At 59.9% G+C, this 15,493-nt stretch overlaps 1 protein-coding gene across 1 annotated transcript in view; it reads left to right on the top strand.

Moving 5' to 3' along the window:
* Positions 1–15,493, top strand: part of PPARGC1B (PPARG coactivator 1 beta) — a 53,327-nt gene that overhangs the window by 30,144 nt on the left and 7,690 nt on the right. Inside the window, exons 2-6 of the mRNA XM_074603808.1 lie at positions 7,642–7,815; positions 10,305–10,517; positions 12,408–12,524; positions 13,316–14,492; positions 15,092–15,128. Of these exons, the coding sequence (XP_074459909.1) occupies positions 7,642–7,815; positions 10,305–10,517; positions 12,408–12,524; positions 13,316–14,492; positions 15,092–15,128 (1,718 nt within the window). The remainder of the gene's footprint in view (positions 1–7,641; positions 7,816–10,304; positions 10,518–12,407; positions 12,525–13,315; positions 14,493–15,091; positions 15,129–15,493) is intronic.

The following is a 15,493-nucleotide window of genomic DNA, read 5'->3' as shown; positions in this document are numbered from 1 at the left end:
CCTGAGTGGAAGAAAGGATCAACCCGCTGTTTATTTTGCCTGGGCTTTCAATGCTAGTGCTGTTTTTTCCTCTTGCCGGCTGGGCTGAATTGTTAAAACAGATTAGTACAAACTAAAAAAATGACAGAGTGGTGAAAACGCCCTGCTCTGTGCAGGACGGCAAGGTGTTGCACGCCTCTGTGCAGACCCAGGAACCTGGGAGGTTTCTCTGCTCCTTTTTTCCCCCAAAATTGAGGAGCCTCAGCCTGCTGCTGCCCAGCCCTGCCTCTGCACTCCGTGTGTGCCTCCTTCTGCTGTGTCACCTCCGTGTGTTTGCAGGCAGGGTCCCTGCTGCCTTCGCTGCCTTCCGAGGAGGGACCGCTCGCCCTCCGCTTTGGGGCTCTCGGGCTATAAATATCGGGGGGTGGCAAGGGGCGGCCGGGTCAAGGCACAACCTGACACCGCCTCTCCCTCATTCACAGTGACATTTTGTCAAATGCCAGTGGGGAGGGGGGTTGCTTATCTGCTGGCACATGCTCCGGTGACCTTCACAGCTCTGGCCAGGTGCCTCCTTGCTGTATTTACACTTATTTATAGTTCTCTCCTCCATCTCCACCTCTGCCCTCCTCCCTGGCACCAGAGGGTGGCTGCCCGCCCCACACAGGTCCCTCTGGGCTGGGAGGGAGCTGGAACATCCGTAGGGATGATAAGGGGCTGGCAGCACCCAGCTTTGCTTCCCCGGGGTGCTGGTGGCCTGTCCGCATGGGGACCGTGTCCCCTGGGGGGGAGCCACGGGGAACAGCAGGGTGCACCCCAGAGGCAGATGGGGCTGGGTTTGGCCCCAGTGCGGGTTGCGGTGGGTGCTGGGGGTCTGCGGACACCCATGCCTGCCCTTGTGGGCTCCCACTTGCCCAAAGCAGGTGGTGGGGCGGGCAGCCGTGCCCACCACCACAGCAGCCAGCCCGCCACCGCCTGCCCGGGGAAGAGTTCATCCCGGTGAAACAGCCGCGCGGTGCCCGTCTCCCTGCATGGCTGTAATCCCGTTTCAAGCAGTCTGTAATTACGGATTTCCCTGATAAGCCCAGACGGCTCTCTCCAAAACCCCTGCCCAAGGATTTTCTTTCCTTTTTAGAGACAAGCCCCGGGTGAGGAGGGGGAAACTCCCTGGCTGGCCACGATCGTGGGCACCGGGAGCCGGCGCTGCCTGTGCCGCCGAGGGAGGGCTGGCAGGAGCCGGCACTTCATGTTCCCGGCATTTCTCACCTTCTGCTTGTTTGGGTCCCAGCCTAAATGCTACTGGCTAATTTGGGGCTCTGTCTCCAGCGCTTGTGGATGGATGTATATTTATCCCTTAATGTTTTGGGTAGGCACTCGGCTGTGGGGAGGGAGGAGGCTCCGTGCGGGGCTGAGTCACCGCCTGGGCTCCTCGGCAAGGGGATGGGCTGCCTGTTTCTGGCCAGTTCCTTCGGTCCCTCTGAGGAGCTGCCACGTTCCTTCCTTTTTTCTGGACAGCAAAGTGGCATGTGAATGACAAGGCAATTGCAAAGCATCCTGGGGCCGTGTATGCAGGCGGCAATGTAAATCTGGCCTCCCAGGCTTAAACAGGATTAAGTTGCTGGGAAGGCGCTGCAGCCGTCCAGCGGCGGTTTCGCGCCGGCGGACTTCAGAAGCTGGAACTTTTGCAGCCTCGCTAAGCACGAGCACAATACAATGGGTGCCGTCAGCCGGCACGCTCGGAGCCTCGCTGCTAAATACTTGGCCACAACTTCAAGGGGCTGGATCCAGGGGTTTTGCAGATAAGGGAAATTTCTACCGGCGCTGTTGTCGGGGGTGTGACAGTGGAGAGGACCTGCAGGTCTCTTTGTCACGGTCACTGCTCCGTCCCCAGCCCTTCTGAGCCAGTTGACCACCGCGGGCAATGGCCAGCTGAGCTCTCTTGCTTCCTCTGGTTTAGGTTGCTATTGCCTGGCAGCAGCAGGGCTGTGGTTCCTCCAAGGTCATGTCCGGAGGCGGCATCACCCCTTTGCTTCTTTTGCAGGCTTGCCCAAAGCATCGGCATTTGCCTGAAGGCTGCTGAGCTCTGGGGGGCAGGTGCCTGTTCTCAGGGCCGTGGCGCTGCCTGCTCCCCGGGCAAGCTGCCTGCACACGCGTGGAGACAAGGTCTGCTCTCGGTGGGCTTGCTGGCCCCCAGTAGCCAAAGCCCAGCCCCAGCAGCCTCCCCAGCCCCACTGAGCGGGGGGTTTAGTCTGAGGAGCCCAAGTTGACACCGACAAAGAGGAAAATATTTCCTGTCTCATTGATCCAATATTTGAACTAGAGCTGGGTTTGGACAGGAACCTCATGTCTCTGCAGAGGTAAGAGCTCACATGCTCCCGCACCGGAGCTAATGCTTCTCCAAAGCAGGAGAAAGACCTGAAAGGGGAAATGTCAGACTTGCCATCCCCATGACATCGGGAGCCAGCACTGAGCTGTGCTCCGCAGGGCATCCTTGAATGTGGCTCCAGCCAGTGGCTGCCGCCTCTCTGCTGCAGGTCCAGCCTGGAAGCTGCTAGGGACAATGGAGATGGCTGCTCTCATCGGCCACCCTCACAATCGGGCAGGGAGATGGAGCTAAGCCCCATGCCAGCTGCTCGTCCTGCTCCGCCTTGCCACAGTCATAGGATCATAGAATTGTTAGGGTTGGAAGGGACCTTGAAGATCATCTAGTTCCAACCCCCCTGCCCTGGGCAGGGACACCTCCCACTAGATCAGGTTGCTCAGAGCCCCGTCCAGGCTGGCCTTAAAAACTTCCAGGGATGGGGCTTCCACCACTTCTCTGGGCAACCTGTTCCAGTGTCTCACCACCCTCATGGGGAAGAACTTCTTCCTAACGTCCAGTCTGAATCGACCCATCTCTAGTTTTAGTCCATTCCCTCTAGTCCTACCATTACCAGACATCCTAAAAAGTCCCTCACCAGCTTTCTTGTAGGCCCCCTTACGATACTGGTAGGCCACTATAAGGTCTCCTCGGAGCCTTCGTTTCTCCAGGCTGAACAACCCCAACTCTCTCAGTCTGTCCTCATTGGAGAGGTGCTCCAGCCCTCTGATCATCCTCGTGGCCCTTCTCTGGACACATTCCAGCACGTTCATATCTCTCTTGTAGTAGGGGCTCCAGAATTGGACGCAGTACTCCAGGTGGAGTCTCATGAGAGTGGAGTAGAGGGGGAGAATCACCTCCCTCGACCTGCTGGCCACGCTTCTCCCGATGCAGCTGAGGATACGATTGGCTTTCTGGGCTGCTAGTGCGCACTGGTGGCTGATGTTGAGCCTCTTGTCCACCAGCATCTCCAAGTCCTTTTCTTCAGGGCTGCTCTCAAGCCAGTCACTGCCCAGCCTATATCAGTGCTTGGGATTGCGCTGACCCAGATGGAGGACCTTGCACTTGGTCTTGTTGAACTTCATTAGGTAGGCATGGGCCCACCTCTCCAGCCTGTCAAGGTCCCTCTGGATGGCATCTCTTCCCTCCGGCATGTCAGCCAGGAAGGTCAAAGATCAGGGGCTTTGCAAAAGGTCGGAAAGTTGGAGTAGCAGGTGCACTGGTGGGTGCAGTCCCCAGAGCACCTAGGAGCTCTTCCATTTGCAGCCCCTCGAGACTAAGGGCTGCTGACCAAGGAGCCACCAGAAGCTCTCAGACTGGCGTGCTCGCATGGGGTTTCCAGAAGAAGGCATAGCACAGGCTGGGGGGGTGGCTGGCCCCTCCTCACCCGCAGTACGTAGGGAGAGGCCCTGCTGGTACTTGTCTGGAAATGTTTAGGTGCAGCCGAGGCTCCTCGGGACAGGAGAGTTGGTGAGGCGACCTCTGGATGTCCTTGACTGATGGTTTGGAGACTGTCCCTTGCACTTTCTTGCTATTGCCAGCTCCGCCGTGGTGGACATGGATGGTGGGGCTGGCAGCAGGTGGTGCAGCCCTGGCAGAGCCCTCCTGCTCTCCTGGCTGTCCCTGGGCACACACAGCACGGCTGCTGACGGATACGTCCAGCCTCAGCAGGGGCACGAAATGGGCACAAACCCTCAGCGCAAGCGTCACCACTGGCCTCCGGGGTCAACCCCTGCTCCCACAATTGAAGTTCTAAACCCCTCGCAGCAGGGAAGGGCTGTCCGAGCTCAGCAGTGAATGAATGAAAACGTTAATGCTCTGTCCTCCCAGCAAGCAAAGCCTCTGCAGGGGCGAAGCTCCTTGCAACACGCACGTGCATATCAGCTGCCTCTTTGTCCTATAATTGCGATTGCGTTTCTGCTAGGGCTGAGGTCAGAGTTGGTTCACGCTTTAAAGAAAGCCGAGGAGGATGTCTCCGAATGGAGGCTGTTCCCCCAGACACCCTCCACCTTTTCGTCGTGGCTTTCAGGTGCAGCTGCCCATGCTCCTGCTGCCGGGGGGGATGCCCAGGCTTGGGCTCCTGCTCCCCCAAAGGATGTAGGTCTGTGGCTTGGGGGCACCCACATAGCTGCCTGGGCATCCCTCTTCCCTCGAGCAGGGATTCGTCAGACACGTCTCAAGGAGCTGCCGGCAGCTTTCTGGTCGCAGCCACGCTGCAGTGCGCACGGGCCAGGTGTCTGGGCTGGAGGATGCCTCCGAATTTTTGAGCATGTCTCCATGGGTGTTTGCTGGCTGCACACCAAGAACCCATGGCTGATCTTCCTACAAACTCCCGAGTAAAATTAGAACAAAAGTTCACTCCTCTCCCAAGGCAGCAGGAAATGCAAAGGGTGGGAAAAGGGAAAGTCAGAGCAGATGAGGTCCAGTGCCCGCAGGCAGCATCCCCATCACCGCTGCCACCCCCTACCCGGGCAGCAGCTGGGTCCTCCCCCACCCCTGTGGCCAGCCCAGAGGGGCTCTGCTCTCAGCGCTCAGTGCTGGGCTAGCCGGGCTTGAAGTGACGGATTCTCTCCAGAGGCTCAGTTCCTGGGTGGCGGGGGCGCTTCAATGACCATTTCTCACAGAGGGGGCTGGCTGGAACCGCAGCTTCACGCTGGGATGCCCTGGCCGGTGCCCATGTGGGCACCCGCGCTGAGCAAAGGCTCTCCCCACTTTTTCCGAGGAGGAGAGGGACCGACGCAGGCAGAGCTGAGTTTTCGGGCACTCCTGACCTTTGCTGGCTGGGAACCTGGGAGCATCCTCTGCCAACCACTGCCTCGGGATGGCAGCACTCAGCGCGGCAGTGCCGGGGCACTCCTGCCTCCAGGGTGCCCAGAGAGGGCAGCTCAGCAGCGTTAGATTGCAGGAGTTTATTTTTACCCAGCCCTGTTGCCAATGGGGACATGTCACATCTGTGGAGTTGATCAAAAGACATCCCGAGCACTGGTGTCAGCTGCTCCTTATGATCTCAGCACCAGGATCTTTTCCCTTGTGGCATATCAAAAGGAGCAGGAGAATTTGACTGCTTTGCTATTTTTAATTGAACGCACACACGCACACACAGAGACACACATATATATATGTACGTATGGCTTTTCTAAAAATAAAAGCCTCTGCCTGTGTTCCCATGGGAAGATTTGGGGAGAAGGGGGAGCCAAAGTTGTTGCAAGACTTTTTCTGGAGCAGGCGCAAGAGCGGTGGCAGGAAAGCAGGGACAAGCCACAGCAGGTAAGGGACAGATCTGAAAGGCCAAAGGACATCTGATCCCAGAGCAGCCCAGGATGCCTCTGAGCAGAGGGGACAGGAGAGCTGGGGGAAAGGTAACATCCGTGTCCCCCAGAGCTGGCAGTGACGAGGACATGGACCCTTGACCTGCTACATGCACTTTGACCACACGGAGAGCAAAGGTTTTTGCAGGGTAGGTTTGAAAAGCCCCAGCCTGGGGGGGCCATGAGAAGTATCCGGATCCCAGAGCCATTCAGGGGTTTGCGCAGACTTTTTTTCTGCCCGATATACTTGGTGGCACCACGCTGGTGGATGTCCACCTGATACACCTCCCTCCGGCGGCAGGGCAGAGGGAGGATGCTGGGGAGAGCATCCCCAGACCCTTGCAGTGCTTTGCCTGCGCTGGTAGGGCTGAGGCAGCTTCAGCAGCCCCCTGCAGCCCCCCACAGCCCCCAGCCCTGCTGTGGCCATGGGCACGGCCGGGCTGGCAGTCTGTTGCCAGGACATGGCACTGGCTCACTATGGGGACGTGAAGCCACTCTCCCGTACCCTTCCTGCGTTCTCCAAACTGGTCGCCCTTTCTTCCACCAGCCCTGGGATGGGACGGTGTGGAAAGCGGGTGAGAAATGCAAAATTGGTGTGGGTGCGTGCACAGGAGTGTCCTTTGGTGTGGCTCAGAGTGTACTAAACACGGCGGGGAGCACGGCACACAGGCTGCTCAGCCTACGGGAACACAATCAATTCTCCCAGATAGTCCCCATTAAAAAAAAAAAAACAACAAAAAAAAACAGAGAAGAGAAAGAGAGAAATGCTGCCCTTTCCATTCCTGCAGCTCCATTTGGAATCCTTTTTCGTGTCAGAGGAGACCCTTCCAGGGTGCTTCAGGAGGGGAGGCCCCATGTTCTCCTGCCCCTGCAGCCTCTCTCACGTGTTCGGATGTTTGCTTGCTCCAAAATCCGTTTGCTCTGTAAATAAAACTTGCTTCCCTCATGACCAGAAAACTCCCCCCGGGCAGCCAATACCGGCAGGAGTCGCACCAGACCTTTCCCCTCCGCGTTTGAACCTGGACGTCGGGGGCAAAGCCAAGCGGGACCCCAGGGCTCGGTGCAGGCAGCGAGCGGCAGCGCAGGCAGAGCCGTGCTGGTGCCAGCCCTCGCTCCTGCCCCTGCTGGATGCATCCTCAGGGCTTTGTGGCCAAGCACCAGCTGGGAAGGTCCCAGCTCCTTTCTGGGCTTAAATGGAATTTTTTAGCTCGGTACCTAGAGCTCACATCACCCCCTGTGCACCCAGACATCGATTCGTTTCCATGACATTTTTCTCATCCTGCATGTGCCATGCGGGGACCAGGGTCTGTATTGCCTTGGTGGTGCCTTGGGATGTGCAGCATCCCCAGAGGGACTGTCCCCGAGCAGTTCAGTGCCATGTGGCAGGGACGGGGACAGGGTGCAGAGCAGCCATGGTGACCGGGCGTGAGGCCGCCCATCGGAGCCTGGCCCCGTGCATTGCTGTCTCGTGTGTGCCCAAGTCTCTTGGCTCCCTCTGTTATTGCTGATCCCCAGGGCAGCTGGATAACGCTGGATGTCACCCGTAGGGCACCAAAGGCAGGAATGGCTTCAGTTTCCCCTAAGAGCACCAGCAGCTGCTTTGCCACGGTCTGAGTGGCTGCGCTGTGCCCTGAACTTCTGCTCACCATAGGAGACGAGGCACTTCCAATGCAGATGCTGCTGTTTTGACACCTGCCTCAGTGCAGGGTGCAAGAAGGGGGCTATGGTGGCAGTTGCCGGGTGGCTTTCAGTAACCAGCAGTGCGAGTGCCAGGCTGTGCAAACTGATTTGCAACAAGCGCAGTGACGGGGTGCTCTCCGCACTCTGCACTGCCACATAACTGCTCTACAGCTGCTCGCCAGAGCTTATTCGAAAGGGGGTCTGAGGAATGGGCTCAAGTGGAGGTGACAGTACACGGGGAGACCGGCTGTCTCCACAGGTTGTTGCCGGCCCCTCTGCCATGGCGGCGGGCTCACCGCCTTTCTCTTCTCTCCGCAGTATGAGGTGTCCGGCGAGGAGCACCTCTACTCTGACTTCCCTGAGATTGATTTGTCCCAGCTGGATGCCAGTGACTTCGACTCGGCCGGCTGCTTCAGCGAGCTGCAATGGTGCGGGGAGCACTCGGAGACCGACTCCAGCCAGTACAGCACCGACGACTCCGAGCTCTTCCAGGTACCCCCATCCCCCTGGCACAGGGGACCCGAGGATGGAGATGGGAAGGGAAGAGGAGAGGGAGAAGGAGGGAGGAAGGAGGGAACACACACAACTATTAATAGTCCCTCCCCAGCTGATTAGTGCTCCATTAATTTGCATGCCGGCTCTAAATGGAGCAAGTGGAGTAAGGCTAATGAGGAGGTGGATGAGCAGAGGAGGGCTGCTGAGCCAACCCTCCTGTGATATATCATTAGCAGGGAGTTACAGCTGGTGTGCAGCATGTCCCATTCGATTCCCGGGATGGCAGGGTGTGCGGGGGCGGCAGTGTGGGGGTCTCAGGGCTGTGGAACGGGGCAGGTATATTAATTTCCCAGGAGCAGAAAGCATCCCCTTCCCCCGTCTCTCCAGCTCTGGCATCCTCCCTGTATTTGGGGCTGGGGTACCTCCGGCAGCTGGTTTCTTTCCTCGCCTTTGTGCTGGGGTGGACCCATCGCTGTGCCAGCACCCGGGACCGCGTGGTGCAAAGCAGTGCCAGGGCAGAGGATGCTCCCAGGCACAGGCAGGGCTGGTCCTTGTCCCTCGGCACTGTTTTTGCCTCTCCTTGCAGAAGAGCTGAGCATCTCTCGGAGCTGTGGTGCCAGGGCAGGGCTGTGAGCGCAGCACAGGCGGGTTGGAGGCAGGGAGCTGTGGAGGCTGCCTGGGGACCAGGCGCGGAGCCGGCTGGGCAGCCTGCTCGCCTTTCCCAAAGCCCGTGCTGTGCCCTGGATGTGCCTCATCCTTGGGGGCTGGGGTCACCGTGCCCTCCTGAGCAGCACCCAGGCAGCACCCTTACCCCCTTGGACAAGGAGGCTGTGACCCACTGGTGCCCACAAGTCACCAACTCTGGGTTACATTTTGGGAGGGAGGAAAAGGATTTGTATTTAAACAAGGGGTGGGGGGCAAAAAGCCCCAATATTTTTGAACCTGGCCATAATAACAACCCTCTGGCTTTTGTGCTATGCTGATGCTGTGCTTGAAAATGGTCCAGTCCAGCTGAGGGACCTTCATCACGAGATGCATATTTTCCGCTGAACTTCCTGGGGAAAAGATAAACAGAAAAGAAATGCAAAAGACAGGCCCATTAGGAGCAGCGGAGTATGATGAAATGTATCCCACTGAACTTGTATGCACAGCGGTCTCGTGCCAATAACAGGAGGAAAAGAAACGGAGCCAAAAATGGAGCATCCTGCTGCCTTTCCCTGGAGCCTGCTCTAGTAACTGCGAGCAAGGTTAGGGCATGGAATAAAAGATATTTAATTTTCAAACAAGATCAGAGAAACACGGGAGGCTGTGTGCAGTCAACAGTCCTCCCGGCAAGCCTGAATTTACCCCTGTGCTAATTTTGTAGCTGATGGTAGCCTGCTTCTTGTTGGACAAGGAGCAAGCTCCTGGCTTGCTCCAGCCATTCCTCGGCTTCTGCATCCTCTTCTGGGCTTTTGCAGTGTATATCCAGACTGGAAGGGGACTGTGGGGCTGTGTGGGACTGGGAGGGCGCTGGGAGGGCTGGAGATGAGCCGAGCCGAGATGAAGCGCAGATGGAAAGAGGCGCCTAAGGGGAGCATGTCAGGGCAGCAGGCAGGGGGAGCCCGTGGCCCTGCCTGGCCCAGCACAGCCCCAGACATTCACAAATCTCCCATCAGCATCCCCAGATTGCCAAAAAAAAATAGGTGAGGGGAGCTGTAATACAAGGCCCATCTCGTGTTGCGTTCTGGGGGCCTTGCTCTGTCGATAGGGTCCCTTTCAGATTGCTGGGCACAGCCGGCTGTAAGCATGAGGGCTGAGAGCCCCTGTTGAGCTGGAGGTGCCTGCATCTGGGGGCTTTTCATGAAAAAACAACACCCCATACTGCTTGTTGCAGGCTGCGGCATCCGGCCAGCGGTGCAGCCCAGGCTGAGCTTCCCCTGGGGGGCCGTGCTCTCTTGTCCACTGGGCAGCCCCGAGCTGGGCTTACGGCTCTCCACATTTTCTTTGCCTTCCCCGTCAGGAGAGCTGCGAATAACCAGCCGTGCCCTCTCAGGCCTCCCCAGACTTGCAGAGGGCAGGGGGCTGTGCCTGCCCCCTCCCCAGGCTCCTGTGCTGGCTGGATGCTGCTCCCAGCCCCGCTCAGCAGCATTGTGATAGCCAGTCCAGAGTCAGGAGGATTTGGCCAAGGAGCCTTTTAATCACTGATCCTGTTTGCCTGATGGTGGGGTGGAGGTGACTGTGGGGAGAGAAGATGCTCTGATTCATTATTTTCCCACTGGGGGCATGGGGGAGACAGCCTGATGCTCCTTTTCCAGCCGGGTCTCTGGGCTCCTCATCACATCGTGGTGCTGTGTTGGGGAAAAACTGTCCCAGGTCCCCTGCGGTGTCACGGGGAAGTGTGGTTGCTGGTGTGGTACCACCGTCCGCTCTTGTCCCCTGCCCAGCATCCCCCGGTCCCTCTGCCCAGCCTAACTGCCCCTCTCTTCTCTGCCTGCTCCTTCCAGATAATAGACAGCGAGAACGAAGCGCTGCTGGCAGCCCTCACCGAGACATTGGATGATATACAGGGAGATGACATGGGCCTGGCTGCCTTCCGAACTATGGAAGAGGGGGACACGCTCAACCATGCCTACACCTCGCCTGCCCCCTCCCCCAAACCCACCGCCCCGGTCACGGGGGGGCCGCCCCCGGCCCCCGAGTTTGATGAGCTGTCTCTAGTAAGAACCCACTTCCTACTGTTTAAGGTGGATTTGGATGAGCCCCTGATAAGCCGGCTGCATGGGTATGATAGGAAGCAAAGGTCTGAATTTTTTCATTCTAGGCTTAAAACTCTCTTTAACCGTCAATACCAAAGCATATACTTGTATTGTATACGTATACATGTTCTGCATCATTGCTGTCACCTCCATCACCATCCTCACGGGAACAAGCTGTGTGTATACAAATATATATATGAAGGGGGTGGGGGCGGGTGTCAAAGGGGTGGGAGCTGCTTTGGCAAGACCCACACCTGCTTTTAATAGGACGCACGGATGTGGGGCTGCCCGGGGGGTCTCCCTAGCGCATCCCAGCCCCGTGCCCATGGGCAACGGTGGCTGTTCCCGCCCGGCTCTGCCTCGGGGCTGAGCTCCCCACTGCTCTCGCAGGAGGGACAGAGGGGGCTTGGCCGGAGTGTCAGACATCCCCTGCCCTCAGCATTCAATTGGGAGGGTTTGACCCCCCCCGTGCCTTCTACCACGACCCCCTCCGGGGCTGCGTGGCCTCCAGTCCCTACAGATTTGGTGACTGGAGCATCCCTCTTGGTTCCCTGCAATACCAGGGCTCCAGCCCCGCTCCCCCTCCTGGCCTGCACTAACTGGCAGCATTTGCTGCAACCAACCGCCGTCCCCGGGAGGACCCCTGGGACAGGGGCAGCCAGCCCGCTCCCTCCTGGGGCTCAAGGTTCCCCCCAGGGACCCCCAGCCTGTCCCCGGGGTGTCCCCAAAAGCCGGGGCTGTGGCCGGGAGGAGTGACATCCAGTGGTGAGAGCGTGCATTTCCACCGCCCACGCCCTGCGCAGGGGGGTATATATCACACACAATATGTATGTGTATATATAGGATGTATACGTTGCAGGGGGGGGGCGGGGAAAAGGTGCTGGTTGCTTCCAGCCAACAGGAGCTGCACGCCTAAAGCTGTGGGTGCCCCAGTTGATGTTTCCCAGCAGACCCTGACCCGGGCACCCCTTATTTCTATCACCCCTTAAGCCCCCCCTGTGCCCGCCCCAGGGCTCCATGCCCACCGGCCAGCACAGGAGCCCCAGATCTGTCTCCTCCGTGCAGTCCCCCGCAGTCGTCTGGCTGTTGAGCTGTTGTCGCCTTCGGTTGTTAGCGCGACATGGGTGGAATATGAAATGTTGTTGCCGGGTGTGGGGTTTGGGTTTTTTTCACCCCTCCCCAACCAAAAATGGTTTTGAGTGGAAGAAAACTGTTATGCTGACCTTGCCATCAGAAGTGGCGGCACTGTGGGTAACCCAGGGAAAACCCCACTCCCACCGCCCGTGGGCTTGAGCTTGACAGAGCGTGTTGGGGAAGAGCCTCAGCGTGTCCCACAGGGGCTTGCATCTGCAAAACGCCTTGAAAGCTCATTAATGAGTCGAGGCCCTCTCTGGACGCTTCAGCTAAATGAGCCTTGCACGGCGACCCGAGCGAGCTGTCCAAACCCGTCACTCATGCCAGTGTAAGCCTCTGCCACCTAAGGGCAGAATTGATGGAGTGAGAAGTTTGGATGGCACGACAGCTCCTGTGTGTCTGACGGGAGCGGGGATTCCCCTGGGATGTTCCCACCACCCCAACCTGCTTGGGGGTCCCCGGGGGCACGGGTGAATGCTGTGGAGACAGCCCCGACCCCCCTCGGGGCTGTGCGTGGCTGGGCGCCCACCCACCACAGCCATGGGGAGGTGGGAAATGCCTCCCTGCCTTTTTATTTTTCCTCACCCATTTTTGGGCGGGATGCTCAGCAATGGAGGCGCCCAGCGCAGGCGCGAGCCGAGGGGCTGCGGCCCCGCCGGCGCTTTCTCCTGCCCTCGCTGCGATGCCGACTCCTTTTCTTGCCGCTTCTCTTTGCAGCTGAAGAAGTTGCTCCTCTCTCCATCGCACGTGCCTCCGAGCTGCGAGGCTCAGCGGGATGGGAGCGCCCGGCGCCCGGGGACCCCCAAGTCCCGACCCACACGGCCCTGCACAAAGGTACTTCCTCGGCAGGCAGAGCTCGAGCCCATCCCAGCACTGAGCTCTCGGGAACCATCCTAAAAGAGGACACCAAAGGATGGTGTTGGGGAGCGTGGGCAGCCTCTGAGCGGGGCCAGGGGCTGGGGACAGGCAGGGACTGTCACCGCCGGCAGAGCAGCACGTGGCATTCCTGTCCCTGCTGCAGTCCAGGCTCAGCAAAACCTCGGGGCTTCGTGCTGGGCTGAGAAACATTTCGATCTCATTTGGATCCAGTGGGGTCAGGCCTCTCCCGGTTTCCCTGAGCACTGGTTTGTGAAAGCCCCCGCCCCCCGTGCTCCCTGGCTGCCCCCTCACCCCTCTCCCCACTGACTCACAGCCCACGCTGGGGAGAGCCGCATGCCGCGCTGCAGAGCCGACCCCGTCACTTAAGCTAATCTCCTGAAACCCAGCAGAAGTTGCCATCAAAGATTTTTCTACTTGGCTAATGGTAATTGTGTGGTGCATTAGGCCTGGCAAATTAGATTGCCTGGGAAAAGCAGCAAATCCCTGCCGGGGAGAAGGAGCACCATTGCATGCCGGCTGCTGGAGGGGCAGCAGTTGGGCTGCCGTCCCCGCGTGCCCCGTGGAAGGCCCCTGGGGAGTGGGGCTGACCTGCAGGCAGGTTGGTATGCTGGTGGGCCAGGACCCGGGAATTTGAGGATGCAGGGTGGCTCTGTTAGCCCAGGGGGCTTCTCCCCCCACACCTGGTACTTGTGTCAGGTCATGGCTGCAGGGCTCAAGGCTGACTTTCTCCTCTCTCTTCTCCAAAGGTGGAGGGTCCCCGGGACAGGAGGGCAAGTGTCCCGCAGGCGCAGAGCCGCAGCTGCACCGAGCTGCACCGGCACCTCACCTCTGCCAGCCCCTGCCCCCAGACCAAAGCCCCCCAGGCACCCGAGGAGTGCCCCAGCAGCCGCCACCACCCATCCCCAGGCAACTGCGTCCATCACGAGGATGACAGCGACTCCAGTGAGGACTCGCTGAGCTCTGGTGACTTGGTGACCCCCCCGTCCTCGGCGGAGGATGGCTCCAGCAGCCAATTCTCCTGCGAGGGGGAAATGCACTCGATGGTGGAGCTCATCCGCTACATGCACACCTACTGCCTGCCACCACGGAAGCTGCCTGCCCGGGATGCCACCGACGTCAAGCCCCAGCCCTGCAGCAGCCCCTTCAAGAGAGCCAAACCGGACTGTCCTGCGCAGCCGGGCCCCCCTGGCAGTGCCCAGAGCCGGCCAGGCTGTGCCTGGCAGGCGGCCGGGAGCTGCAAGAAGCCTGGAGCATCCTTCTCCATCCTGAAGGAGCTGCTGGCGCGGGACCTGCTGTGCGATGTGAGCAAGCCATACCGCCTGGGCAAGCCTGTGTACGCCGCCCTGGCCCGGCCGCCTGGCTCCCACTCCCCTGTGCCACTGGCCCAGGACAGGGAGGACACTGGTGGGACCTGCACATCCAGAGCCAAAATGGCACCAGAGAAGAGCGAGCTGCGGCAGAGCCCTGGGGCCGAGGCAGAGGCACCGCAGGAGCCGTGTGGCCTCGAGGACGATGCTGGGAAGCATGCGGGTGCCCTGGGCACAGCTGCGGGGAAGGTGGCCCGCAAGCAGGAGAGCAGCCTTTATGCCGTCCGCCGGTCCAAGAGACTCAACCCCGAGCTTGGCCACTGGCTCTCCTTCCTTGACGAGCCACCCCCTGAGCCCTCCGTCCCCCGGGAGGTAGGGGACAGCCGTGGCCCCCGGGATGCCCTGGCCTGCAGGGAGCCTGCAGCGTGCCCGGGGCTGGAGGGCTTTTCCGCAGAAGAGCCAGCAGCTGAAGTGGAGGTCGGGGGCACGGAGGAGGGAGACAGCGGGAGCTCAGCACTGCTGGCAGAGCCCCAGCCCCTCTCCCTGGGCTCCCTGGGGGACGGCGAGGTGGGCGACGGGGCTGAAAGCCATCGCTGTGCCCTCCGGGAGCAAGCAGGTGAGGGGGACTGGGGGCTGTGGCTCTGCTCACCCCTTCCCAGGGCACCCGCACGGCCCATGTCATCCCTGCTGCGGGCAAGCGCTGCTGGCGAGGCACCGGGCACCCAGCTGGCAGTGAAGCTGTGAGCAGCCCCAAGCACAGCTGAGCCCTGACCCACATGCCAGCTGGCTGTGGGGTCCCATGCATGGGGAGTTGGGGCCCTGTTCTGGTTTTGGGGTGCTGTTTCAATCCAGGGGAGGGCCTGCTGCCTCAGTTTCCCCATCCTGATAACAAGATGCAGGAGTCGTTGTAACACTAACCCAGCAGGGACTGGGCTGCCCCATCCCTCCAGGTCCCTCTTCCCCATGCCCGGGCACTGGGGTTCAGCTGCACCGGTGCCCCAAAATCGCAGCTATCTGCAAGTGCTTGGTGAGCACAAATGGCTCAACCCTGGCAGTGTTAGCCTTCCCGCAGCCGCTGCCGCCTTGCAGGCTGGCAAAGCCCATGGTCCCCCAGGCTGGGGTGGGCAGAGGGGTCCCGGCTCCCCCCAGGAGCACGGCGGGCGCTGGAAGGAGCACAGCTCCTCTGGTAACCTTGCTTCTCTCCCTGCCTTTCAGAAACACCCAGGTGTCTCACGCTGTCCTTGGCACAAACGTAAGTGCGCACGGGGCTAAATGAACCGCGCTGGGGCTGGAAAGCGCTAGCTGGTTTGTCTGGCTGGGCATGGATCTGCTGGGAGCAAGAGAAGGTGCTTTTGCAGAGCAGACGGAGCCGTGCTGCTGGGCACGGGGCTGTGGGGAGCCGCGGCCCTTGCTCAGGTGCAAGGAGCTCAGAGAGCCCCGGGCCGAGGGCAAGGCATTTCTGTGTGCCAGGGGCAACGTGCCGGGAGGGGAGGGCACGCTGCTCGCCCCGCTGCCCCTCGTACCCCTCCATGGGGGTAACTCCATCAGGCACCAGCCACAGTGGGAGGGCTCGCTTGTAGGCTGCGTTTTCTCAGCTGCTTTTTGGTTTTGGGGGGA

The sequence above is a fragment of the Larus michahellis genome, chromosome 11, assembly GCF_964199755.1.
Source record: "Larus michahellis chromosome 11, bLarMic1.1, whole genome shotgun sequence".
In the NCBI taxonomy this organism is placed as follows: Eukaryota; Metazoa; Chordata; class Aves; order Charadriiformes; family Laridae; genus Larus; species Larus michahellis.
This window is presented reverse-complemented; position numbering and strand designations above follow the sequence as displayed.